The 26,816-nt window shown below is 42.9% G+C and overlaps 1 protein-coding gene across 3 annotated transcripts in view; it reads left to right on the top strand.

Annotated features, from left to right (window-relative positions):
- The window catches only part of MOB3B (MOB kinase activator 3B), a 195,931-nt gene that overhangs the window by 152,888 nt on the left and 16,227 nt on the right, over positions 1-26,816 (top strand). For all 3 annotated transcript variants that reach the window (XM_077766095.1, XM_077766097.1, XM_077766096.1), the window contains exon 3: positions 7,461-7,663. In XM_077766095.1, coding sequence (XP_077622221.1) covers positions 7,461-7,663 — 203 coding nt within the window. The remainder of the gene's footprint in view (positions 1-7,460; positions 7,664-26,816) is intronic.

Raw genomic sequence — 26,816 nt, 5'->3', positions numbered from 1 at the left:
AGAAGAGGAATGCTTTACAGCCAGCACAGAAACTCTCACCTGGATCCTGAGTTTGGGACCTTTGTCTTCAATCTGTGGTCCTTTCATCCAAAGCATTTCTGCATTCTCTGAGTGACTTTTTTCTTTTGCAGCTTCCATAACAGAAAAGAAAATGTAAGCCATTTAGACAGCTTATTTTCTTTCAGGCATGTCCGAAAAGGAAGGATTGAATGGGGCATCTGCTTAACAGTGCAAGGGAAGGGAGAGGAGGGAGGAAAAGAAAAGAAAATGAATTGAAGCTCAGAAATTACTGGAATTTTTTATTAAATTTTGTTTGGGAGAAAGGAGATTTACTAAGTCGGAGATAAAAGGCAAATCGACATGGGGCCCCAGAGAAATTATTATATTCCATGCTCAATTTAGCTCTCATTCTGAATGTGGCTTGGAGATCAGAAAGTTGTGGTTAGGCACTTTCATAAACTCTGCAGGGCTCTGTCAGATGCTGGTTCCCTGCCAAGAGCACCAAGCACCATGTCTTCCTGAGCAGCAGAAGCAGAGCTGGGGGCTGCCTGTCAGGCCTTCAGGAGAGTCCAGGCCCCTCAGGCTAACCTCACCCTCTGCCTTCACCCGCCTCTCTGCCTCAGCCTCCTCCTTGGCCTGATCGTCCAGCAAACTCTAGTCTTGCTTTGACTCTAATTGTTGAGCAAATTCCTGAGAGAACCACATATGACTGATTGGGTTGGGATTCTGACCTCTGCCTAGGCATTTTGCCTCAGCAACCTCTGGAATCTGAGCTCAGCCTGGCCCTGTTTTAGGTTCACCAACTTCATTTCAGTACTGACCCGTTTGTAGAGACCCAAGTCCATCAGATGATCCAGGATCATCCAGGTCCAAGGTTGTGTGTGTGTGTGTGTGTGTGTGTGTGTGTGTGTGTGTGTGTGTATCACCTCTGTAGAGAATGCTCTTCTGAACACATCTTCTCCTTTGGGGATAACTTCCTAGAATCTGAAATTCCCCAGCTTGAATCCGAGAGTCCTGGGATGTGGCTCCTGGTGGGGTGGAGAGAGAGATTTCCCTGAGACTCAATCAGTGATTGCAAATCACTTAGAGACCTTCTGATCAAAGGTTGTTTTCTGTATCAGTTGGTACATATCTGTCTGGGATTATGGTCACATGGCTTACCTGGTTTATAATAAGACTAGTCAAAATTTAACTCCAAACCCTTCAGACGTGCAGTCTACTTCAGTTAAGGCTACTGGTTAATATTGTCTGGCATTAACTTTCTAATTGAGTACAGTAACTGAAAATTAACTATCAGCACCTGAAAAAATACAATGAAAGGCAAAGAAAGGAAGTTTTAATGATAAGAAAAGAGGAGTTTCAGATTTTTTCTTCCCACCTCCTAGATGAGACCAAAATGTTCTTATCACAGAGCCCTCCTCCCTTTTTACCAAAGGCAGTGTGAAGCCTCTCAGGCCAGGACCATGTCAAGACCCTGGCAAAAGGCTATCATTTCTGCTGTAGGCTTTTTTCCTCCCCTAAATAGGATATGATAGACTCACATCTTGACTAAATAAAACCACTACTCTTTTATGATTCACTTTTGATTGATAAATATTCCCTACCTCGGTCTGTGCCAGGTACTTTTAAAAGCGGACTCAGAATATAAAACAATCCCTTTGTTCAGGGAGCTTACAATAATACGAGACATAAATATGAGAACCTTGTAGAACATAATATAAGGTAGAATGTAACCCAGTGCTTAATTAAGTACTTGCCCCTGTGAGTTCTTTGTAAGTTCAGAATTGATGTGTTAATACCCAAGCTGCCTCCCTGAAAACAAATATGCAGGAGGAATTTAATCCCAAAGTGTGTTCCAAAGAATTTAGGGATACTTAAAGTAACAGTTCACAAGAGGGTGCTTACTATCCACAAGGCTTTAGGCAAAGCCTTTTTGATGTATGTGTATTTAATCTTCACAACAACCTCATGAGCTACAGATAACATCAACACCTGTTTCTTTCTAGATGGGGAAACTGAGCCTTAGAGGGACTAACCATTTGCACAAGACTACGTTGAGAATAGGAGGTAGAGTGAGATAGAAATGAAAGCTGGGAAGCATGATTACAGACTGTGTCTTAAACCAGTAGATATTATGGGGTTGGGGGTTAGAGTAAAAAAGGAATTTTTCCTACAGGAAATCTCAGATCCTTTACTCTGCAGAGATACATTGTAAACCTCTATGAAAGCAGCATATAAAAACATTTTTTTAATGTTTATTTATTTTTGAGAGCGAGCGAGCAGGGTAGGGGCAGAGAGACAGGGAGACACAGAATTCAAAGAGGGCTCCAGGCTTGAGCTGTCAGCACAGGGCCTGACATGGGGTTCGAACCCATGAACCATGAGATCATGACCTGAGCTGGAGTCAGACATTTAACCGACTGAGCCACCCAGGCACCCTGAAAACAGCATTTTTGCAAATACATTTAATCTCATGGCCCTCTTTTTTTAGCCAAGGATCTCCCAAGATTAGTGATTTTTAAAACATGCCTTGGGAAATACTAAAGTGAAGGGTCCATAATATCTCACACAAGAAAAGCAGAGGGACAGAAGGTTGGATATGGTCCTGAGCTGGGTCAGTGGTGCCACATGTCCACAGAGCCCTGTGGCCAGACCCAGCCAGTGTGCAGCCCCATCAGGTGCCAGCCATCATTGTAACAAGCCCAGCACCCGCTTGTGATGATTCATTAGCCTTTCATTCTTCCTATTGCTGGACTGTTCATTTAAAGCAAGCAAACACACACTTTCCAAGCTCCTTCCATAAGCCAGGTACTGAGCTAAGTGTAGGTCATAAAATGATGATCTGTTCCCTGCTACCAGGGAGCCCGCAGTAACAGGATGCAGAAGAAAAGACCTGAGTTTTAGAGCCAAATCATTACCTCCTTTTAGCTGTGAGGATAGGAGTAAATACTGTACTGAATTAAGTGTCAGTTACTTTAAAAAACAAAACTACATTAATATCACTGCTCAGGGCATCCCTGGGACTGAAGAACTTCACACACGTGTGTATCAGGCATCACACAGGGATCCCTTTCGTTTGGCTATTTAATGGAGACTGGATAATTCTTAGCAGCACCATGAAGACAAAAACCCTCAGATGGATCAGTTTTCATGACCTGGCCCATCTGGGGCCTGTCAAGGAAGGGAGTGGATGAGCAGGGCTGAGTCCTGCCCTGTCTTGCTGCCATGAAGCCAGTTACACAGGGTGAGATAGCTCCAGAGTCCACCAAAGGGGTGGACATCCAGTTCTCTACATCAAAGGAAGTGGTCTCTTCTACCACCCAGCTTCTGAAGGCTTATTTAAAACACACAGACATACATGCCACGCAGACATAATGCATACATGTACATACATACACATAAATACACGCATTCATACACTCACACATATACATACACACATACATATACATACATATACACAAATCTAATACCTGGAAGACTGAAGAGAAGGGAGGTAAAGAGCTAAAATATTACACAAACTGTAAGAGTGGTTCCTGAACCATAGATAATATGGAATGAATTTCCCAACTGCTACGTAACTTTCTTACTCTTAACCCATGCTCCGTGAACTGAGATTTTATCTCTGGGTCATCAGAGAGCTCACTGGGGTTTCTGGGCTGCCTAGAACTCTCAGCCCAGGACATTTCAGCTTCCAGAGTTGGCCTGAGGTGACTGTGCATGCTGAGCACGTCCTGACTTGAACCATTTATAACGTTCCTTTTTGAAGAATGAATTGTGTGTAAGGGAGAAAATGGTGGATCAGATCAAACTTAGCAACTAGAGTCCAGAGATTCTGAGCCTGGAGTTTTACCAATCCAAGGAATTTGGGTGAGAAATAAAAAAATAGAACTTAGTCCAAAAGTTCTCACTACCTACCTATTATAGTACAGATACTAGTATAAGGACACTGAAAAGCAAATGTCTTTATTTTATAATCCAGAAGAGTGAAGTGACCTGACTATACAGCCGGTAAATTGTAGGGCTAGGACTTCAAAAGTAGATCTTCCAGATTCTCAAAGCAACTCAGCTACTCTCAAGATAATTTCCAGCCATAGCCCAAAAGGGAGAGATAAGAGCCAAACCAAGTTTGAGGACAAAGGCAAGGCCAGAGACCAGGTATGGAATGAAAGGCAGTGCCAGAAGTTCAGAGCAGAGCAGGATAGGAATGGGGGAAAGATGGCAAATTGGGGACCATCTAGAGGGACCTAGCAATTGCCATGAGCATCCTCGGTATGACCAAGAGTTAGCTTTACCTGCTAGTCAGTGTGTGGTGCCTGGGGCTGGTCAAGTAGATGCATTGGCACAGCTGAGAATCCCATGTTCTCTAGCACCTGGTGTGCCTCCACGGAAACTGGAGGGAGGGGACATGAAAGATAAACCCACTGGAGGGGGTTCAAGCCACCCAGAAAGGAAGGGCCACAGAGCCGCACATGTGTATGGAGCCCCAGAGCAGTAGCTCAGGTTTTCAAAGTGGTCCTGGGCTTTGGGGTTGACCCAGACCCTTCCTCTACTGTTGCAGCTTGGTGACCTTTGGCAGGTGACCGTGGGCACCTATTTAATTTTCCTAAGTCTGTTTTCTCACCTTTGAGATGGAAACAATAATAATAGTACCTGTCTTCCAGTCTTGTTCCGAGAACTCAATTAGCTAATTTATGTAAATCTCTTGGCTCAGTCCCTGAAACATAGTAAGTGCTCAGTTGATGTTAGCTTTTACCATTAGTCCCAGATCCACAGTCCTAAGGGATGGGCAGAGAAAACACTTTTCTCCTTGAAGGCAGCGGAGTGTATTAACCTTCCTCTTTTTTTTTTAATTTTTAATTTTTAATTTTNTCCACATCCTCGTCAGCATCTAGAGTTCTCTGATTTGCTCATTTTAGCCACTCTGACTGGCGTGAGGTGGTATCTCAGTGTGGATATTAACCTTCCTCTTATCCCCTTGAATCTGTGACTGCCAAGGATGTGGACTTCTTTCAAACTTCTCTCTCTTCCCACCACTTTTTTAAATCATATTTCTGTACCACCAAAGAGTAACCTTTGGATGCCTTGTTATGCTTAGCAGTCGGGCTATGCCTCTATCCTTGGTAGAGAGTGTTACACTCCAAACTTAACCACATCTTGTGGTGTTTAGAATCAAGCTGACTTAGTCCAGTTCCCAGCCCAGCCACTTTTTAGCTAAATAGCCTGGGGCAAGTCAATCTGTGCTTCAGAGCTTTCGTGTTAGTCATCTGTGACATATGGGTAGTAAAACCTACTCTGCAGATAGGTTGTAAAGGAAACATATGTCAACCCTTGGTGCTGTCACTGTGTGGGTTACAAGGCTCCCCTTCTCATGGGAACACACTTGGAGGGGATTCCATCATCTCTAGGACTTGAGCTTCTTTGACAACTCCAGAACCTTGCCCAGCCTGGCAGCAGTGCTTTTTGCTGGCCTCTCCTCAGCATAGAAAACCACCCATAATTTCTGCGAGGGGCTGCCCACCACCACCTCCCCAGCTTTACCTCACCTCCATCCCTGAATCCCAGCATCTGTTGCCCAGACAGCTGCCATGCCGTGCCCGAGTCTCTCCCTGGGTTCATTTGATAGGTCCCACTTTGTTTTTGAAGAAAAGCCAGTATCAGTGCTGGGCCCCAGGGAGGCAGATCTTGCCTCTGCCAGCTGCCAGTCATGTTCTGTCTCTCTCCTCGTGCCCTGGGGGCCCCAGCTGATCCCATTACAGAGTATCTCACCAGACAGCTACTACTAGGACCCTGTGGAGGAATGGACACCAAATCTCCAGGCTTCCTGAAGACCAGGGCCATACTCTGAGCACACTCTGACCATACTCTGAGCACACTATGCAATTCTGATGAAAGGCTGATAGCCGTGTCTACCTTTTCTTGATAAAGGTAATATATTCCCTGTAACAACAGCGAGGTACTCCAGACCCTACAGTGCAGAGAAATGGGGGGGCATTTCCATTTAGTGAGCTCTTACTCTGTTCTAAGCATTGTTGAAGGATTTTACTTGTGTTAACACCCTCCTACTCATGCAAGGAAGGCTTTATTACGGTCCTTCTTTTATAGACGAGAAACCAAAGTCACATGGGTACCACTTCTCATCCTCACAGCCACGGGAATTTTTATCTGTATCTTATCCTCACAACTGTTGGAACTTTTATTTACATATGGCAAAACTGAAGCTCACAGAGGTTACATATCTTGCCCATGGTCATACAGATAGAAGAGTTGCAGAGCAGGAAATCAAAGTCTGTTGAACTTACAACATGTCACCATCTTAGGACAGTGTAAATAACAAGAGTTTAAACAGTGTTTGAGAGGGGGGAAAGGAAGTGGGCTTGTGGACCCTGATGTGTGTTGCTCCGACCAGCTAGCAGCAGTGGTCATCAGACAGGAAATCTGGGTGTCTCCTCTGTCCACATAACCCACTCTTACCTTCCTCAAGTGGATGAAGTGGTAATAAGTGTAATGCCAAGTGTCTATGGAATTTGCTGCATTTGCCCACCTCAGAAACAGTGAATCTTGGGAAAAATTTGGATCAGAATTTGCACACTGGTAGCCTGTAGGTGAAATTAAGCTAGAAAGATGTCTTATTTTGACCGTTGGTATTTTTGTAAAACTTTAGATTAATTGCTAATGTTTTAAAAATAGAGCAAATTCACAAAGAACTCCAAATTTCTGAATTATATTGAGAAATCAGAAGTTCTAACAGCCCTGGTCCCCATACAGCCATCCTTGGCTGGAGTTTTGCCACAGCAGCTCCCTTTGGGGAGAAGGTGCTTTCTGATTTGCTACAGTCCTTAACGCCCATTGATCCCCCTATCACTGTGTGTCAGGGAGCGCCTGTCTCCCTGGAGCACTGCCCTCCTCCTGTCAGTTTTTTTTTATGTTAGATGTAAGAGGAAAATGAACTTTCTTGTGCTCTGTAAAGTGTGTGTGTGTGGGGTGGGGAGGAACAAGAAGGGAGAGCAGACATTTCTATGTAAAAATGAATATTTTTATATAAATATAACCAATATATACACATATATATACAGATATATAGTTATACATATAGATAGAGATACAGATAGATAAACAGATATATATAGATATATACAGATATAGATAGATAGATATAGATTGATAGATATACTCACATACATACACATACATTCAGATAAGGAAACAAACTTGGCCCTTTTCATTCATTTTTTGGTCTCTTCCTGGCCATTGTTGGCACATAAATGTAACAGCATCCTAGCCACTTTTTTGGGCAGGATCTGATACAGCTGCCCAAGAGCCAGGCACCTGCAGGCTGGTCTGGGAGCTCAGGTCCAAGATGGTTCTCCAGCCTCACACACGTGCTCCTGGGCTTCCAGAGCTTTCTCGTCATGGCTTTTTTCTTTTTTCTTTTTTCTTTTTTTTTTAAACTTCTCTAGGTGTTCCCTTCCCAAAGAACTTCCTTCAGATCTGCAAGAAGATCCTGTGCCGCCTTTTCCGAGTCTTTGTCCACGTCTACATCCACCACTTTGACCGGGTCATTGTGATGGGCGCGGAAGCCCATGTCAACACCTGCTACAAGCACTTCTATTACTTCGTCACAGAAATGAACCTCATAGACCGCAAGGAGCTAGAGCCTTTGGTAAGTGTCACCATGCACCACTAGGAGCTCAGCCTTTTGTCATAGCACACGCCAGACCCATGCAAAATGCTCACTCGTGGTGAGCCGTCAGCCAGAGGCCTCAAGCATGAGACAGGAGGTAGAGGTCAGCCCCACGGGCAGGAGATGCTAAGATGTGCACGGCCACCAATACAGTGGGATCGTAGTGGTTTGTAGTGGGATTATAGTGGCAGAATGTAGTGGGATTGTAATAGTTTGGGCTAGAGGGAGTCGCTTTAATTCTCAGCTCCACCTATTTACTTAACTCTCTTAAATGAGCATCTTTGATCTCTCACCTTCAAAGATAACCAGAAACATTCCTTTAATCAGCAAATACGTATATAGCACCTACTACGTGTCTGCTGCTAGGCATGCCAAGTCAAGCAAAACTCCCAGTGAGTAGCTTTGAGTCCAGAGACAGAGCTAGAAGTAAGTTTTTTGTCTCCAGAGAGAGACAGAAGTCAGGTCCAGATGAGAATACAGTATCTCAGGAATTTTGTTTTTCATACTGAATTTCCTGTGATGCATTTTAATGGGATATATTAAAATCCAAAACATTTGATTTGATAAATTTGATTTTATCAACATTTGATACAAAAACTTTATGATTATTGTTTAAGTGAATGAGAACTCCTTGTATTTTCTTCATAAGGTGTTTTTACAGTTGGACTCAGTCTGTGCTATAGAAGTCAAGGACCCTTGAAATCCTCAGCATCTTTTGTAACATGTAGTATCTTAATGTGGATGCCCTCATCACAGCTATTTCTAGTTGACTCCCCGGAGTACTTTTTTATCCAGTATAATACACTGCTTTATACTAAAATCACACTTGCTTCTTAAAACATTCAAAGTGGCAGTTTTGCTAAATATAAGTGACAGAGCAACTAACTTTCATCCAAGTCCATTTGAATAATGACCAACGCAGGGCCCAGGCTATGGTCCATTGCTAGTCAATCTTCCTTTCTCTTTATGTACATGTTTTTTAAGTATAGATCTTATTGCTATTTACGTATGGTGAGGTCAACAGATCAGGAAACAGCTGCCATTGAAAAGGTAGAGTATTATACTCACAGATCCAAAGAAAGGTGGGGGTACACCATGTCAGGGTTGGGGGCAGGGAAAGGCACAAGGAGAGCCACCAGCGTTGGTCAGAGGCAGAGGGAGCAGGGGAAATGTGGGCAAAAGCCTTTATTGAGGTTTCTCTGGGAAGGAACAGGTGAACCAGGGTAAACAGGATTAGATTTGACTAATTAGAATAATTTCGGGAGGCTCTGGGGATTAGAGGCTATCTTAGTTTTGTGGTAGTAATGGGTTGGAGGGCAAGAGTAGCCCTAAGCGTGAGAGACATAGGGGAGGTGGTTGGAGCTGAGGGCTCGGGATTGATTGGTTCGTATTGGTTGGGGAGTAAACAGCCATAGGGTAGGGTGAGTTGTTTACCACATCTCGGAATTGGCTAGACCTGGGAGGGGCAGTCCCTCCGGGGTCAGCAAGGCTCTGTTGTTAAAGAATCAAAATACAAAAAAAGGAATAAAAGAGAGCTGTTTAATATGGCACAATATCTGTGTCTGGGAAAGAAATTTATGTATCACCTTTAAAGTTTCTCAGCTTGAAATCTGTTACCGTGCTATGAAAGTACATGGCAAAAAAATATTTTTGTTTGCATCACTGAGAGTTCTGGAACAAACCAGGACTTTCTAGACACAAATAAGGTATATAATTGGCTAAAGAAGTACTCATTTTCTTCATTTTCTTTCACAACAGCTTTGTATAAAGTTCTTGGGGGCAGGAACTAAGTTGTCCCTGAATTTAGTTGCACAAGTAGTGTGGAAAAAAGCTGAAATGCTTCACGATTGAAATTCTCCTACTTTGTCCTGTTTAAAGTCAACTGTGGGTAAACAGTACACAAAGAAAAGGTGCTCAAACAGCTCAAGGGAGTTAAAAGACTGGAAAGAGTTGACAATGCTAATTTTAGAAAATGTCAAGGACAAAGGAAAGAGGGCCTCAGAAACAAAGAGGGTGGAGAAACCTTGAAGGGAATTACCTCCCCAAAGGTCCACCAGAAGGGAGAGGCTCTCTGAAGCACTCACTGTGCTGGTTTCACTGAGCCAAAGGAGCAGAATCATCAGATGGATAGAAGCAAAAGTCAGTTTCTTCTTTACACACAGAAGCATAAAGGCCATTGTAAGACGAAGCTGAACGCAAGCCAATAGAGAAGGCCTTTCTTAGCCATCAAAAAGTGATCAGTCGTTTTCAGTAACTGAGGAAGAGCCCAGGGATTCTAACACCTGGCAGTGCCAGGAGCGGGCTGGAGTCTAGAGTCACAGAAAGGCTCCGAACAGCTCAGTGTTCCAGAAGAGAGCCTCTGGGGAGGCATGGGGAAAGCCTGACTAGGGTAGCCAGGAATTGTTAACAGTGAAAGTGAGCAAGAAGGGTATCAGTTTTTCCCCTAGAACCTTTTATTTCTTTAAATCTTGCTTGAAACAGAATCCTTGCTACCATTATGTTTTCTTAATCATTATTGCAGGGTGATTAATTTTAATGCTTTTACATATTAACAAATGTTTTTCATGCCTAATTGTCTGGAGTTATGTGTTCATTTTACACAAACCAAAGCCTATAAACTTAACAAAAAGATATTGAGAATGTTTCCGAGGACAATAATTATAGGGGCGCTTGGGTGGCTCAGTGGGTTGAGCGTCTGACTCTTGATTCTGGCTCAGGTCATGATTCCCCGGGTCATGGAATTGAGCTCTGCATCAGGCTCTGCACTAGCAGCATGGAGCCTGCTTAAGATACTCTCTCTCTCTCTCTCTCTCTCTTTCTCTCTCTTTCCCACACTTTCCTTTTCCCTCCATCCCTCTGCCTCTCCCTGCTCCCATGCTCTCTCTCTCAAAATAAGTAAATAAACTTTTTAAAAAATTATATAGTGTTAGGCTCGGGATACTTAGCATAGTCCAGTGTCCGCTAAGAATACTGTACTTCTGGGGTCGTGTGGGTGACTCAGTCGGTTAAGCATCCGACTTCGGCTCAGGTCATGATCTCACAGTTCATGGGTTCGAGCCCTGCATCAGGCTCTGTGCTGACTGCCAGCTCAGAGCCTGGAGCCTGTTTCAGATTCTGTATCTCCCTCTCTCTCTGACCCTCCCCTGCTCATGCTCTCTCCCTCTCAGAAATAAATAAAACATTTTAAAAAATTAATAAATAAAGAATACTGTACTTATGGACTGTTATTACTGATATGAGCACTTTCAGTAGTTACTAGTGCCAGAACACTTAACTTCTAAGTTGTCTGTAGCAATGAACATATTAAAATCAGTCATAGTATATCAGATCAACACATTTTTATTTAATTTGCATATATCAGATACCCTATATATGCAACACAAGTTACCTAGATGTTCATTTTTTAAAATTTCTTTTAATGTTTATTTACTTTTGAGAGAGAGAGAGAGTGTGTGGAGGGAGGGGGCAGAGAGAGAGGGAGACACAGAATCTGAAGCAGGCTCCAGGCTCTGAGCTGTCAGCACAGAGCCCAATACGGGGCTCAAACTCACCGTGAGATCATGATCTGAGGCAAAGTCGGACACCCAACCAAGCCACCCAGGTGCCTCAAGTTATTCAGATGTTCCAAGGCATAAGAAGGGTATGTTTTGAAGAACTTACAGATGCAATCTAAACATGTAAAATAATGACACACTCATCTTCAGCCCTTGCAAGATGACAAGTAAGTCAGGCATTTGGCTTCACACTTAGTGTGCATTCTTTAGAATCTAATGCAACAAAGGGCCAGAAGGGCAGCATTCAAGCAGCCAGCTTCCTTTACAACATCAGTGCTCTGAGTTCCCACACCTCTGGTGGGACATTTCTGATATCACACTTGGGATTGCACAGTGTAGAACTCAGAGACCACCTCAGGTTCCTCTCTGCCACGTGTCTGCCATGGACAGCTACGCTCATCTGTTCCCAGAGCCTCCCCTGCAGTTTTCATCTGATGTTGACGGAGTGTCCAGCATACTCGTTGTGTTGAGAGTCCAGCAACCCACAGGGGAGGAGATTCAATCTCAGTGCTTAAACCCAGACTCAGTCTTTCTGCATTCCATTCAAACTCTTCATTTAGTAACTTGCAATCTTTAGCAAGTTGGTTTCTCAAAGCCTCATTTTCCTCACTCATAGAATGGGTATAATAATTGAATTGTTGTAAACATTAAATGGGTTAGTCACATGGTAAGGTCTTAAGAAATGTCAGCTGTTAAATGAGATAATGAATATAAAGTCACTGGTGTATAGTTAGCAGAGGTACCCCACTTCTCCCTTCCCAGCTCCTATGGCCTTTTGCCATCTTAGTGATCCACTAGGTATCCTTGTAGCAGATGCAGTGTATCATGCTTGTGTTGGTGTCTCCCATAGGATGGTTAGCTCTATGAGAGTTGGGGGTATACAGGATATATGCTTGCATGCCCACATTGCCAAGTACATACCAAGTGTATAATGTGTTTAGAATTAGGAAGGGTACTTTGAGGATGATGTGCCTCCATTCACAGAGATTGTATACCAGTCATTCCTCCCTTGGTGCCACCTTCATCTCAGAACATGCCAGCAGACTTCCATTTTTTCATTGTTGGAAATAAAGCTTCATCCTACTGGATTAGCAATAGAGATTAAAAGCAGAATTAGGCACAGAGCAGTGAAGGGAAGCATCATCAGTCTTAGAATCATCATCTGTACCCCAACTTGCAGTTTTCTGTTTTAGCTTCCAACTAGATCACCTGGGCAGTGTTGAATGCTCTCATACTACAGTGTCCAGATGGCTAACCCTCCCAGATTTGGCACTAAAAGTCTCATGTCCTGGAAAAACTCTCAATCCCTGGCAAACTGGGACCGTTGGTGACCCTCTCTGGCCTCAGAGTGGGAGTACAATTTGGATTTCAGAAGCTGAGAAGAGGTCACTCTGGCCCGCCCAGTGAGGAAGGCCAGTGTGTGCATCCCCCCACAGGGCTTGCCTTATGGCTCCCATTGGGACTTGCTGGTCAGCAGCAGCCTGCAAACCCATTGCATCTGGTCTCCAACAGGGAGGGGGAGACGGGGACACAGACGTGACAGATGAGCCATTTCTCATGTAAATGCAACAGCTGAAGAAGCCTGAACTCAAGCAAGTTCACAGTTGGAGGAAACGAGCCCAAATGATGCTGGTAATTAGAAAATGGGCCTGTCCCTGATTGAATAAGCAGGCTGCTGTGGGCCCCTGGCTGCCTAAGAGTAAGCTGACAGAATTGAGCTGATCAGAATTATCATTAGCAAGCACAAATAACCAGCAGTGTTTTGTTGGCCTTTCACTAAAAACAAAAGCAGACTCAGAAAGCACTGTGAGCAATGCAGTAGCTGCTGAATAAAGAGCTGATTAGGGAGGAAGAGGAAGGCTGTGGATGTGGGGAGGAAGGACAGGACGGTGCACCTGCTGACCCCTGGGTGACCTTGGTCCAGGGGCTTCTCCATCTCTTTCCAGGGCTTCATTTCCTTATTTCTAACAATGAAGGTGATTGTTATGCACCTACCTTGTAGAGGTGCAGCTGTGAGACCAAATATTATCGCAAGGCTGTTCTTTTACCTTACAGCAGGCACTTGGGCCGTAGAGGTTCTTAGATTAAATCAGTGTTTCTTAATGGGGGTCCAAATGCCAGCGCATCAGAATCTTCTGGAGGTTATGTTTTAAAATGTGCGTACCTGGGCCTCACCACAGATACAGCAAATCAGAATTATTGAGCTCATTGCCTACTACCAAGCACCCTCAATCTGCATCTCAGACTTTAATGTGCATGTGAATCACGGCACGCTGCCAAACTGTAGATTCCGATTCAGTACACCTGGAAAGCAACTTGAACATGTACAGTCTGCTCCCAGGTGATGTTCATGCTGCTGGTTTCCAGACCACACTCTGGGGGCAAGACTGTACATGACAATTACTCTCAGATGTGAGAATTACTATTTTTAGCAATTCATCTCTTCTTCTCTAGGATTGGAAGTTAGCTCAGTGAGGTGGAAAGTAAAGCAAAGAAGAAAAAATCTAAGGATCAGTATTGGCCAAGAATATTCCTCAAAGTGTCAGCCCTGTCATGAAGAAGTCATGGGAATAAAAGGCAAAGCATAGGGCATATTCTCAATGGTACTGTAATAGTGCTGTATGGTGACAGATGGTGAGTGAGCATAGCTTAATTTCGCCATTCCTATGTTGTACACCTGAAATAATGTGACATTGTGTGTCAGCTATACTCAAAAAAAAATAAAAAAGTTGATCCTAAGTAATGCTCAGTGAAAACAGACGTCTTTCCCTTGATTAAGTAAGTTTACAAAATGCTACATCATCTCCAGCCTTGAAGACCCACAATGTAGAATCACAATGTAGATTAAAGGCCTTGAGAAAGCCTGTAGTGAAGACGCTGGTTGAGTTTTTTGTTTACACAGTTATGCAGTTAAACACAGTCACTCAGTTTAACTACATCTGACTCCCATAATCTTTTTCTTCATTTGTTATCATTCATTAACATCTTATAAAGATCATGACCCATGCAGCAAACTTTGGGCAACACTATTCCATCTTTGTGGTATGTCTCTAGATTTTTAGTGTTCCCTCCCTGCCTTTCCACCTGCACCCCCACTACACCCACTACTGCTGCATGGAGTGAAGATGGAAAGAGAAAGATGAGAATGAAATGAAATTCATCCTATGGGAGGGCTTCAGAGAAAGAAAAGAAACCCAGCCCTGTTCATGCTCACCCCTCAGTCCTCCTGCATCATTGTGTGACACCCACCACTGAGTTCTTAGCATGTACAACGCACACAAGCGTTTTTAAGAAATAGACAGTAGCTCCATTTCTTGAGTTCCAGATATTCCATTAAACTCTTTACATGTATTATTTTCTCTATTTCTCCCACTTGTTACCTTTACTTCAGACAAGTGTGGTCGTCACTTTCCCCATATCTAAACCACATTCCTTTCCATCTCTCATTGCCGTCACTGCCATTTTGTCACACCAAGGCTCCCACTCCTCCCCCAGTTGGCTAATGATTGACATCCTTGCATCTAATGACTTTAGGCTTTGCCTCCAAAACCACCCATTTAGCAATGGATGATTTAGGACCAGGGTACTTTAGAGATCCAGGATTTGGAAAGCCTTGTTCTGTAAAGTCCTCACCACAACCCATCTAGACCCAAACATATGCTGACCTTATCTTCCCCTAAAGAGTGGCTGGGTCATGCCTATACTCCCCTTGGAGATGCCTGGGTGAGTGCAGTAACCAAGGTTGGCTCATAATGGCAAGATAGGATCAGGACTGTGAAAAGAAGCAGAACTTCTCTCATGAGCCAGAGCCACTCCCCAAAAGAGCCATTGTGGACTTTTGAAAGGACCTTTTCTTTTGAAACGTCATCTGTACAAAGTCCTCTGGGGTGTTTCTTGTCAGGCAGATTCCTTGACTTGCAGCCAAATGGCTCAGACATGGGCACAGGCATTAAGGAAGAAGAGAGAGCTTCAGCCAGTTCAGGCTTCCCTACAATGATGATTCCACTAGTATGCTACCCCAGTAGTTGTCCGACCCTGAGCGAGGTGTGTCATTGTCTGTGGGCTTCAGTTTTCCCAGATGTAAAGGACGCCATATCAAGAGTCTCCCCCAGCTTGAATACTGTAATTATGATCTTTGGGGTAGCATTTCCCAGCCTTATTATCTTTCGTCCAGACTGGCATCTTCTTGCTTAGTGAAGCATTCAGGAGTTAAAGCCTACCATGCCAGCAGAGGGGAGTACACCTAGCACAGAGAATAGCTGGAGTTTGCGTTCCTGGGGCTTCTTCATTTTATCTGACGTGTGTGTGTATGTGTGTGTCCACTGTGGCATCAGCTGGTGGTGGTTGTACAGGGCAACCCAAATGCCCAGAACTGAGTGGATGTGCCAGCCAGAGAACATTTTAAGAGGCTTGGCAAACATACTCTAAAGTGTCAATTTGAAAAACAGCAAAGAAATGTGGAACCAATTTCAATGAACTACACTGTACTTACTGAGTTACTAGGAATATAGCAAAATCAGCTATATGTCTTTGTCAGTCCTATTTATTCATCCTTTCCTGATGTCCGGAGAACTTTTGCTTCTGGTTTGTGGGCTTGTGACTGGTTTTTGTCTTTTGGGGGTTTTTTTGGTTTTTTTTTTTTTTTTTTTTGGTTGGATCAGGGGAGATGTGGTCTGGTTTATTTCAGGGCCTAAAATGTGATCAATTATAGCTGAAGACGATGCCCATGGGAAAATTTTCAGCATGTAATATTGAGTAATAAAATGAGACTCAAAATGTATTGGAAAGTCACTCTAATCATGTATCTATTAGTATGTCCTTTAGAAGCATCTAATCATAGATGAAAAAGAAAATATGACAAAAAAGTGTCCAGGATGATTCTCTCTTGGTGGAATTATGAGTAATGCTTCATATATATATATACACACTTATTTGGTCTTTTCAAGTTTTCTGTCACAAACATGTATCACTTTTATGATAAGCAGAAAAGTCAAATATTTTGCTTCTAAAGGCCTTACCCACAAAGACCAGAACTGCACATGGTGGCCTGTGTGCCCAGGACCAGGGGCTCTGAGTGTCCTCCTGGCTATCTCTGGCCATGCCCTCTGCTCCCCCATCACAGAGCTGCCATGGCTGAGATGCTCGAAGGAGCAAGCTGATGGTGGTGTAGGCCACTTAGTGACTGTAGTTGAAAGTGATCCACACAATCTTCTTGGACTAAACAACTAAGCTTTCCCTGGAGATGGAGTGGTCCCTCCTGGAGTAGGGAGTTAAGCATCTTTGTAAACATTGAGGTAATGTTTATCTTTACAATATGTATATATTTTTCATTTCAAAGCCTCAGTTTGAAGAGGGCAGATCTCACTGATTCTAAAGCACATGATGAAGGCTACAAATACACCCACATGTAACATGGCCAGCCCTGCGGGGACCTCACTGCTTAGAGTTCCATGATCTTGATGAAAGGTTTGGTTGGAGTTTTCCCCGTCCAGATTCTGCTACTCAACTAGATCTGAAAATAATTTTGAGGGTTTTATTTTAATTTCAAGTTTTAAAAGAGAACCAAGGGGGGGGCTCAGTCGGTTGAGTGTCCAACTTCAACTCAGGTCATGATTTCACAGTTGGTGAGTGTGAGCCCCACAATGGGTTCTCTGATGTCAGTGCAGAGCCCACTCCAGACCTCTGTGTCCCTCTCTCTGCCCCTTCCCTGCTTGTGCTCTCCCCAAAATAAAATAAAAATAAAAGAGAACAAAAGGGATTCATTGAAAAGAGATTAATCTAGACCATGGAATGGTCTATATACACTTTATTAAACTTAAGCATATGTGTATGGACAATAACTACAAATAATTTTTAGTGGAAATAATCATGTGGACCTGGAGTTAATTCTAAACCCTTCTCACTAAAATATTAGCAAGGCCCAAAACTAAAAATAACTAGGGAAGTAACTAAGTAACTAAGACCTCTTGGTATCAAACAGATTCTTGTATTATCTTTTTTGTTCCCCCTCAGACAGGACCATTTTCTTCTCCTATCCTCAGGAACCTATGCCCCATCCTGTTTACACCACCCTATAGCTCTGATTTTATTCTTTTGTATGGAGATTGATATTCTAATCACAATGAATTAGTGTTAAAATGCTATTAGTATATTTCCAGGGGGTACCTGGCTGGCTCAGTTAGTAGAGCATACAACTCTTGATCTCTGGGTCATGAGTTTAAACCCCACATTGGGCATAGAGGTTGCTAAAAATCTCTCTCTCTATATATATATATATATGTGTGTGTGTATATGTATATATAGAGAGAGAAAGAGAGTACATATATATATGTACTCTATATATACATATACGTATATATACATATATATTTCCATAACTGTTATTTCTGCCCCAGTTTACGTTTACCCACTTCTGTGTCATGCTTACATATCATATTATCTTCCAGTTCTGCAGGTATGCCCACTACAACACACTAACAATGCCTATGGTTACAAGTTACACACTGCCTTATCTCTTTACCTTGGCTGACCTGGCATGGTTTCAGACTGCCTCTGATTTTTAATGGAGGAGAGTCATTTCTAGACCATTCAGTAAACAACTATTACCTGTTGAATCTGTGCTGAAAATTAGGGTCCCTGCTTTGAAGGGATTCACTGGAAGATTACCTCCTACCCTGTCATTACTGTAGCATATCCCAAAGTATTCTTCCCCAAATATGCTAGTTCTAAGGGATGTCAGACGGTGTTAGGTGAAAGGGGAGTTCCATGGTCAAATAACTGTGGGAAACAGTGAGTTAATAAAGCTATTCTGGGGTCCTTAATACCTTAACATGCAACCTAAGCCTCCAAGTAAAGCATACAACGTGTAGAGTTATTTGATCAGGGAATCCTTTCACTAGAGAGTGTTTTGTGTATCTAAAGCTTTGAAATACCCTGTGGGAAATACTAACTACTCAGTCTTATATAATCTACCTTCTGTATTATGAGCTCAGTTCTCTTCTAGCTGCTGAGTGTCTGTTAATAGACATTTTTTGAAAACCTATATCATAGACACTGCTGAGTGCTAATCACAGAAAATACATCTCCATTCTTTAATAATGATTTTATTTATTTTTCTGAAGTTTATTTATTTACTTATTTTGAGAGAGAGTGTGTGTAGAAGGGGGAAGAGAGAACGAGAGAGAGAATTCCAACCAGGCTCCACACTATCAGTGCAGAGCCTGACTCAGGGCTTGATCTCACAAACAGTGAGATTATGACCTGAGCTGAAATCAAGAGTCAGATGCTTAACTGACTGAGCCACCCAGGGACCCCAAGAAACTCATGATTTTAAAGAATCATACCCTTTAATCCATTACTTAGGGCTGTACCATCCAGTACAGAAGCCACTAACTACTTATGGCTGCTTAAAGTTAAATTAATTTAAATTAAACTAAAATGAAAATTAGTTTCTTAAGCTTACTAGCCACACTTCAAGTGCTCAAAAGCCACATGTGTCTAGTGGCTATTGTATAGTACAGATAGTAAACATTTCCGTTATCATGGAACATTTTGTTGGACACTGCTGAGGTAGAGGGTTTATCCTCAAAAGTTACTTCCTACAATGCACTAATAATACCCTGTCCCACCACCAGTGGCTGCCAAGTATGTTTAAAACTGATCCTAGGAGGCCTCAGTAAGACGTTGGCATTTAGTTCCTCACACGGTCTGTCTCCTTTTGCTAGGCCACACCTCTCCTACCTAGTTTATGGATGAAAGACAGATAAAACTCAAAATTGTGTGTTCAGTGTTTCTCCCTAGGTGCAATGTCAGAATCTCCACCTCAGAGAGCAGCTCAGGACTGCTTTTGGTCTCTGGGGCACCAAATCATAATTGTACTTCACTGTGTCTGCAGTATTGGAAATTGCTGCAGAATGTCAGTCACAGTAGGAATTAATTCATCTCCATGAGCGTTTATATGAAATGTGAATAGTCAGTATGGCTTGATGCCCGTAGATAAGCCTGCCAAATTTTGGCTGCTCTGAGTGGTCTAGACTAGTTCAAATTTCCTGGCCAGATAAGACTAGATTCTTTGGCTCCAAAAGATGTCAAACGAGTATTGAGATTTGAATGCAGGAAGGTTTTATTTATTGAAATATAACAGTATATCTTCTCTCACCACCCACCTACTCCACCACATATAAGCATGAAGATAAGAGTATGGCAGTCCCTATCCTAGGAGCTTGTGTGGTCTTAGGAACACCTCTTCCCTTGAAATAATTTTATGCATAACGTTTAGATATATAGACCACCAACAAAGCCAGTAGGCCATAGAGTAGTACTAGAACACAGTATGAATCAATATTAGTTCCATGATGTTAGTGCTCATGGATTCCTATGACATTGTGAATGTATGCTTTCAGGTAGGTAGAGATAAAAAAAAAAAAAAACTCAAAAGGGACTTCCTAGAGTTCCTTGAATGGACCTTCGCTTCTCACCACCAGGCCAGAGATCCATGTGAGCCCTTGGTCACCATGTCCTCTTGAGTCCTGTTCAACCTTCAAGCTCCAGTTTAATTGTCCCTTCCTCAGAGAGACCTCCCCTCACGCTACACCACATTGGGTCCATGCTAACTGCTTGCTGAGCCCAAAGAGGGCAACCAAGATGGAAGCCACCATATTGTTAAGGACTAGTATCAGAAGTGTTACATCATCCCTTCCACCATTTTCTGTTCCTTAGAAGTGAGTCATTCAGTCCAGCCCACACTTAAGGGGAGGGGAATTAAGTTCTCTTTCTTGAAGATAGAAATATCAAAGAGTTTTTTAATATATTTTTATTTTATTTTTTTTTTTTGAGAGAGAGAGAGAGAACGAGAGACAGAGAGGGCACACGCATGTGTGTGCAAGGGGTAAAGGGAGAGGGAGAGAATCTTAAGTAGGCTCCACGACCTGAGCCCAAATGGAGAATCAGATGTTCAACTGACTGAACCACACAGACACCTCCTCTAATATATTTTAAACCAGAAACAAAAAAAATTTTTTTTTAATCTTTTATTTATTTCTAGGAGAGAGAGAGAGAGACAGCGTGAACAGGGGAGGGTCAGAGAGAGAGGGAGTCACAGACTGAAACAGGCCCCAGGCTCTGAGCTGGCAGTCAGCACAGAGCCCGACGCGGGGCTCGAACCCACGAACCGCGAGATCATGACCTAAGCGAAAGTCGGACGCTTAACCGACTAAGCCACCCAGACGCCCCAGAAACAAAAAATTTTTAACAGGTGATGTTTGCCTTTGGCCCATACATTTACCTTTCTTCTTTCATTCCCCACATCCTGCAGCTCAGGACTGCAGCCTCCCCCAGAGCTCTCCTTCCTCCAGAAATCACCTGCCTCAGTGAAAATACCTGTTACCTCAGAGTGGTCATAACTCCTCCCCTTCCCAGCTAAGCTCCTTGTAGAAGATAGTCAAGCCAGTTGTCTCAGTACTCTGCCCACTGTCACTCTAGAAACTTGCCCTTGAAGTAGTGCCCTGGAGTCCTGTGTGCTTGCCTTTGAAACAGAGAAGAAACAGCAAATAGTATAATTCATGTTATAGACAGATCTTAAAAACATTGTGCTGAGCAAAAGAAACCAGACTTAAAAAGTACATACCGTTTGATCCCATTTGTATCAAATTCTAGAGCAGTCTAAACTAATCCACAGTGTCAGAAAGTAGGTTGGTGGTTGTCTGGGGCTAAGGGTGTGGGTAGGGGCTTGACAGCAAAGGGGCAAGAAGGAATCTTCAGCGGTGATAGAAATGTTCCATATCTTAATGTGCTGGTTACTGGGGAGCATATCCCTATCGAAATCCATCAAACTGTATACTTAAATAGAAGCACTTTAGAACACCAAATATACCTTGATATACTTTATCTTTAAAGTATGCTTGGTGAATGCGTTCAATCTATTTTTTAAACAACTTTAGTATTCACCAAAACGATGTTTTGACAGATCTTTGCTAAAAATTCTTGTCTCCCTGCTGCCTGGGTGGTTAACAAGACAAACTGAAAGAAAAAGTAGCCACTTATCCCTAAGGGCCAATTAGAATATCAGCATTTTTATAGGTTATAATAACAGAAATAATGCCTGTTACAGAGGCAGTGGCTCTCACTTCCCTCTGGCCATCAGTTAAGAATAGTTGGAAACCATCGTGTTGCGTATCACCTGGCGGGGTTTCAGAAACCTGGCTCTCAGTCCCCATCCCAGGCCTATTAAATCAGAATATCCAAGGGAAGGGCCCAAGCAAAGTATAGCTCTCTACATGGATCTCATGTGACTTGGTGCTTCTCAGACTTTTCCTTGTGGTGGATATATGCATGCATTCTACTACTGGAAATTTTGATTCAGTAGTTCTGGGATAGGACTTGTGAAATCTGCATCTTTAATAAAGCTCCCAAGTAATATTGATTTAGATGGGCCAGTTATCACACTTTGAAACTAATACCATCAAGGGGCGCCTGGGTGGCTCAGTTGGCTAAGCATCAAACTTCAGCTCAGGTCATGATCTCACTGTGTGTGAGTTTGAGACCCACATCAGGCTCTGCGCTGTCAGCTCAGAACCTGAAGCCTGCTTCCAGTTCTGTGTCTCCCTCTCTGCCCCTCCCTGCTCAATCTCTGTCTCACTCTCTCAATCATAAAAAAAAAATTTTAATTAATTAAAAAGAAACTAATACCATCGATTCAAATTTCTGGGCAGAAATGGAATCCAAGATGCCTAGGCTGAAGAGTGGCCCTTTTATCTTGGTTTCTTAGATGGCACCTAGCCCCACTACTTTTGTTTGCTTAAGTTCAAGTTCACATCCCTCCATCCCATCCCTTCCCCCAGAATCAACCCTACACTCAATACCCTGTCTAAACCACAATGGTGTTTTTGTCGCCCCCCCCTCCCCCCACTGGCAGCAGTCATCACCACACACCAGAAGTCCTTCGCCTAGAGACCTCACCACTTCAGCATAGCACCTCATGTGTTGAACCTCTCATCACACAAACCTTAGTGCCTCCAGTGCCCTATGCTCCAGGCACATGGCTAGGCTTTGAGGATACCGGGACAAGTCAGTCTTGGTCCTTAACTTGAGTCTCCCTATCTGTGGAAAGGTCTGAATGGTCTTAGGGGGCCTAGCCCAAATCAGTGATCCTTAGCAACAGGTTCTGTGACCTTGCAGAGTGAAGCTGGAGCAGGGGTCTGGGACCCTACCTCTTCTTCAACTAGATCCACCATATTTTTTTCCTTAATAGCTTCTGTGTAAGATTGCATTAGAAGATGGTTTCTACTACTAAAATAAGTTGTAAATCCACTGGATTAGGGGAGGTTTCTATATACTTACAGTTATGGCACAGTGTAGACCCAGAATGACATAAATTGTCCACTGCCTTTTTTTTACTTCATTTATTCATAACTATAATTATTTTGAAACAGGCTTATAGTAGAGATTTATGTCTATGTCTTATTAAAGTATTTCAGCATAGAAGAACTTCACGTGGCCTGTAATTACTGCACACTTTTAAAATTTGATATGCTCAGCATCTGAGGATATAATAATAGGGAAATTTTTTTAAATAAAGCTATGGACCAGGTGCTGTGGGAAATGTGTTTATGTATTACCTCATTTATTTATTTTTAAATTTTTGTTTATTTTTGAGAGACAGAGAGCTAGCAGGGGAAGGGGCAGAGAGAGGGAGGCAGAGGATCTGAAGCAGGCTCTGCGCTGACAGCGGAGAGCCCAGTGTGGGGCTTGGATTTACAAACCGTGAGATCATGATCTGAGCCGAAGTCGGACACTTAACTGACTGAACCATCCAGGTGCCTCTGTATTACCTCATATAATCTGTACACAATTCTATGAGATAAATACTGTTTTTATATCCATTTTAAAGAAGAGGAAAATCAGACAAGGTATGAAGTAATTTGTCCCATGTAACATAGCCCTGTGGAGTCAGGAGTTCAACACATGCAGTCTGACCTTGAAACCCAGACATGGCCTTTGCTGAGGCAGATTTCTGCTCAGGAACACACTAATCCAAATGGTCTCTGATGATCTGCAGCAGCTAGGTGATTTCCCAGGGTTCTAACCCTTGGATGGAACAGCATCTGCCTGTGAGGCCACAGTCAAGTCACATCAGCTCTCTGAGCACAGGGAATATACATTGTTTAGTGACTCACAGGAGATGACAGTGTGTAAAGAGCTGGTGCTAAGTGCTGAGGCAACTAAAAAGAAATGGCACCTGCCTCAAGAAATGTAATGTCTATAAATCAGTTAACCCAAACCCAAAGCCTACAGAGGCCATGCAGGTAGCCAATGTGAATTAGCAAGCAGGCCTTAAGAAAGAGGAAGCTCCAGGAGCAACTGCCATGCAACTCCAGCTCCTGGTTTCATTGGGGTAGTAGGGACTCCGAGTTTCCAAATCAAAAAAATTATAGCTCCAACATTTTAGGTGAGCCCTTCAGAATTTTAAATGGTAGGAACTTACTAGAACAGTTCCTGTATTTCATTTCATTCCATTCCATTCATAAACCTAGAGGCCTAACAAATTCTTTCTAGGAATGTACTTTACCTAGGCGCCATCATTTTGCATTCCTGCCTTATATAGAGCCTCTGGACAGGCCAAAGCAGGGTCTGACCCATTACAATCTGGCAGCACATTCACACTTCCTGCACTTAAGTGTTATTTTTAGAGTTTTCTCATATCTTGAAAGCCTAGAACTTCCAAGCCTATGAAGGAAGCATTGGTGTGTGTGTGTGTGTTGGGTGTACACGGTTTGGATGAAGTAGATAAGACACTGATCATTTGATTGAGTTGGCGTCAACTTCACACCATGCTGCTCTGTGCTCATCACCGTTGCTGGTCTTCAGTGACTGTATTGCTGGAGGCACCAAGAGACACAGAGCACATCTGTTCCTTTGTCATTGGCTTCACTCGACACAACCAGTGTCATCGTCAGTTGGCATTGAGGTTGTTGACCCTGTTGCTGCCAGGCCCCGGCCGCAGAGCAGCTGTTGTTATTATATGCGTTCACTCCAAACAGTGGAGCCTTCAGAAGCCCCACCATGCACCACCTCTGCTCGGAGAAACTGGCAGAAAGTACCAGAGTCCTCACAGCACGCACTCAAGGGATTTTATCTTTTTAATCTTTGGAAAACATTGGCAAATGGACAGGAGTCAAGTAAGATATTTGACCACATCCAACATATGTTGGTTTTAATTTTATGGCCTGATGATGGAAGAGGTAGACTTTTCATGAAGTTGGCACTCCTATTCATATTTAAACCCCATTTTTAATATAAGGTTTCTGTTGTGGTTTTCTCTTTATTTGGAACTCACTCTTTCTTTGACAGTGACAGCAGCCTTTTGCGTGCTAGAGAGGAATCTTGATACGTACTTGTGGGTATGGTTTTTTCCTCTGTTATCACTGGCATAAGATGTTAGAATTATGAGAGCTTCCCAGACAGTTACCCTTTATTTTGGTTTCTGTTGCTGGTGCAAGGGTGTTTGGCATTTTGTATTAATAGATCATTCTAAATGGAAAAATTCTTGTGAACATTTTTTCGTTTCCAATATGAACAGTAATAATAGAGGGCATTTAATTAGTTGGACACAGTGTGCACTTGTGTGTACAGGCACATGCACAAACACACGCTAATGCTTATTTGTTCTGAGAAAGCTTCAGATCTTTCAAAACCCCTTCTGTGGATTTTTTTTCCATTTTACTGAAATTGGACATAAAAATCCTCTTCCTTGAAGCTTTTGAAACTCTTTTTTCCAAAATGGATACCTATGGAGATTTTTGTTATTGTTTTGTTTTAAATTGTGGTAAAATATACATAACTTAAAATTTGCCATCTTAACTGTTTTAAGTGTACAGCTTAGTAGCAGTCAACACACTCACACTGTTGTGCAGCACGCACCACCATCCATCTCTAGAACTCTTTTCAGCTTGATATGTGTCGCTTTTGTTTTGTTTTATTTTCACATACGAGCCAGCTCTCTAGGCTGTGCAAGTGAGGCCAGGAAAGGGGGCAAATAATTATGCAAAGAAGAAGGGTATCTGCTTCTCTTTCTCTTTAACTGAGGCAGAACTGCTACTCACCTTCACTACATTAGGCAGTTCCCCCCTCTTGAGACCAAAACACAATGTGGCAATAGTAGCACATAAACACCTCTATTGCTACAACATCTAAAATTGCAGCCTCACACTAAAATATCAACAGAACCAGTGAAGAGGGGGCCCTAACAAGTAAAATTGCTTTAGCTCTCTGAAGCACATCCCCTTTATGTAAAATCCATGTTGTTTTCACGGTTCATTAATTGGGAATCAGAGGCTAAGAAAAGAAAGGGGCTTGTCTCCCAGACTCTGAAAGCTATACAAGTGTGGTTCTAAGGGGCTATAGACACATGCAGAGTTTATTCTTGTTTTACACGTGTTTTCTTCCTGATGCACCATCAGTGCTCACCCACTGGCCAGGTCAGCTTTACAAGCTTGGCAGCTTGGGGATAATCCCATGGGCTTTAAAACTTTAGAGTCACACTGGCCATGGTACCCCCAGGGTGCAGGTCAGGATGCAGCAAACATTTTCTGAAACGTCCAGACTCTCCGTGTTTTAGCTTGTGGACCCTAAATGGTCTGTGTCACAACTGCTCGACCTGCCTTTCAGGTGGGAAAGCAGCCATGGACAGTGCATAAACAGATGGGCATGACTACGTCCCAGTACCACTTTATTGATGGACATTGAAACTTGAACTTCATAGCATGTGTGTCATGGGATATTCTTCTTTTGTTTTGTTTCCAATGATTTAAAAGTGTAAAAACTATTTTTAGTTTATGGGCCATACAAAACAGGTGTGGACTGAATCTGGCCTGTGGGCAGTTCCCCGATGTAAAGGAGAGATGTGATTCTGAGGCCCATTGACAAGACCCAAAGGATGGGTCTTGGGTCAAATTCTCATTCTGCCAACTATTAACCACATAACCATGAGCAAGCCACCAACCTCTGTAACTTTCCGTTTCTTTCTAGGGGAAACATAGTGGCCACCCCACAGAGGTGAGGGTCAGGGACAAAGTGGGACACCAAGAGGGACACCAAGATCAACCCCTAAACCTCTGAGGTGCCTGAGAACATGTCTCATTTGGCAGTAGTCTAACCCCCAGCAAGCAATCTTATTTGGTTAAAATGAAGATTCATATCTATGTATTTCATTAACCCAGTACTCTGTGCCTTCCAAAGGAATGGGACTGCTAAGAAGCTACCGTCCTCCTAAATTACAGGCTCTCTGAGGAAGAAAATCTCCATATGTTTTCATCAGACACACAATAGAGGTCTTATAAAGCAATGGCAGTCTCTGTCCTGCGGTGCAGCCAGCTCGGCTGAATAACTTCTATGAATTCTTTGTTTTCCGGGGGGGAGGTAAATTCTTCCTCCGGGGACCCATGCCCTGAAAGTTCAGAGCACACCCAAAATGACAAGTCATGTTTCTTCAGCGTTTCTTGAATGTCATTAAGAGTTAGGTCCATTAAGCTTCTCTAGGAATAAGTAAATCTGTGCCTGCTGCTGCCCAGCCTGGACTGGGA

The sequence above is a fragment of the Crocuta crocuta genome, unplaced genomic scaffold (assembly GCF_008692635.1).
Source record: "Crocuta crocuta isolate KB4526 unplaced genomic scaffold, BGI_CrCroc_1.0 scaffold529, whole genome shotgun sequence".
NCBI classification, from domain to species: domain Eukaryota; kingdom Metazoa; phylum Chordata; class Mammalia; order Carnivora; family Hyaenidae; genus Crocuta; species Crocuta crocuta.
This window is presented reverse-complemented; position numbering and strand designations above follow the sequence as displayed.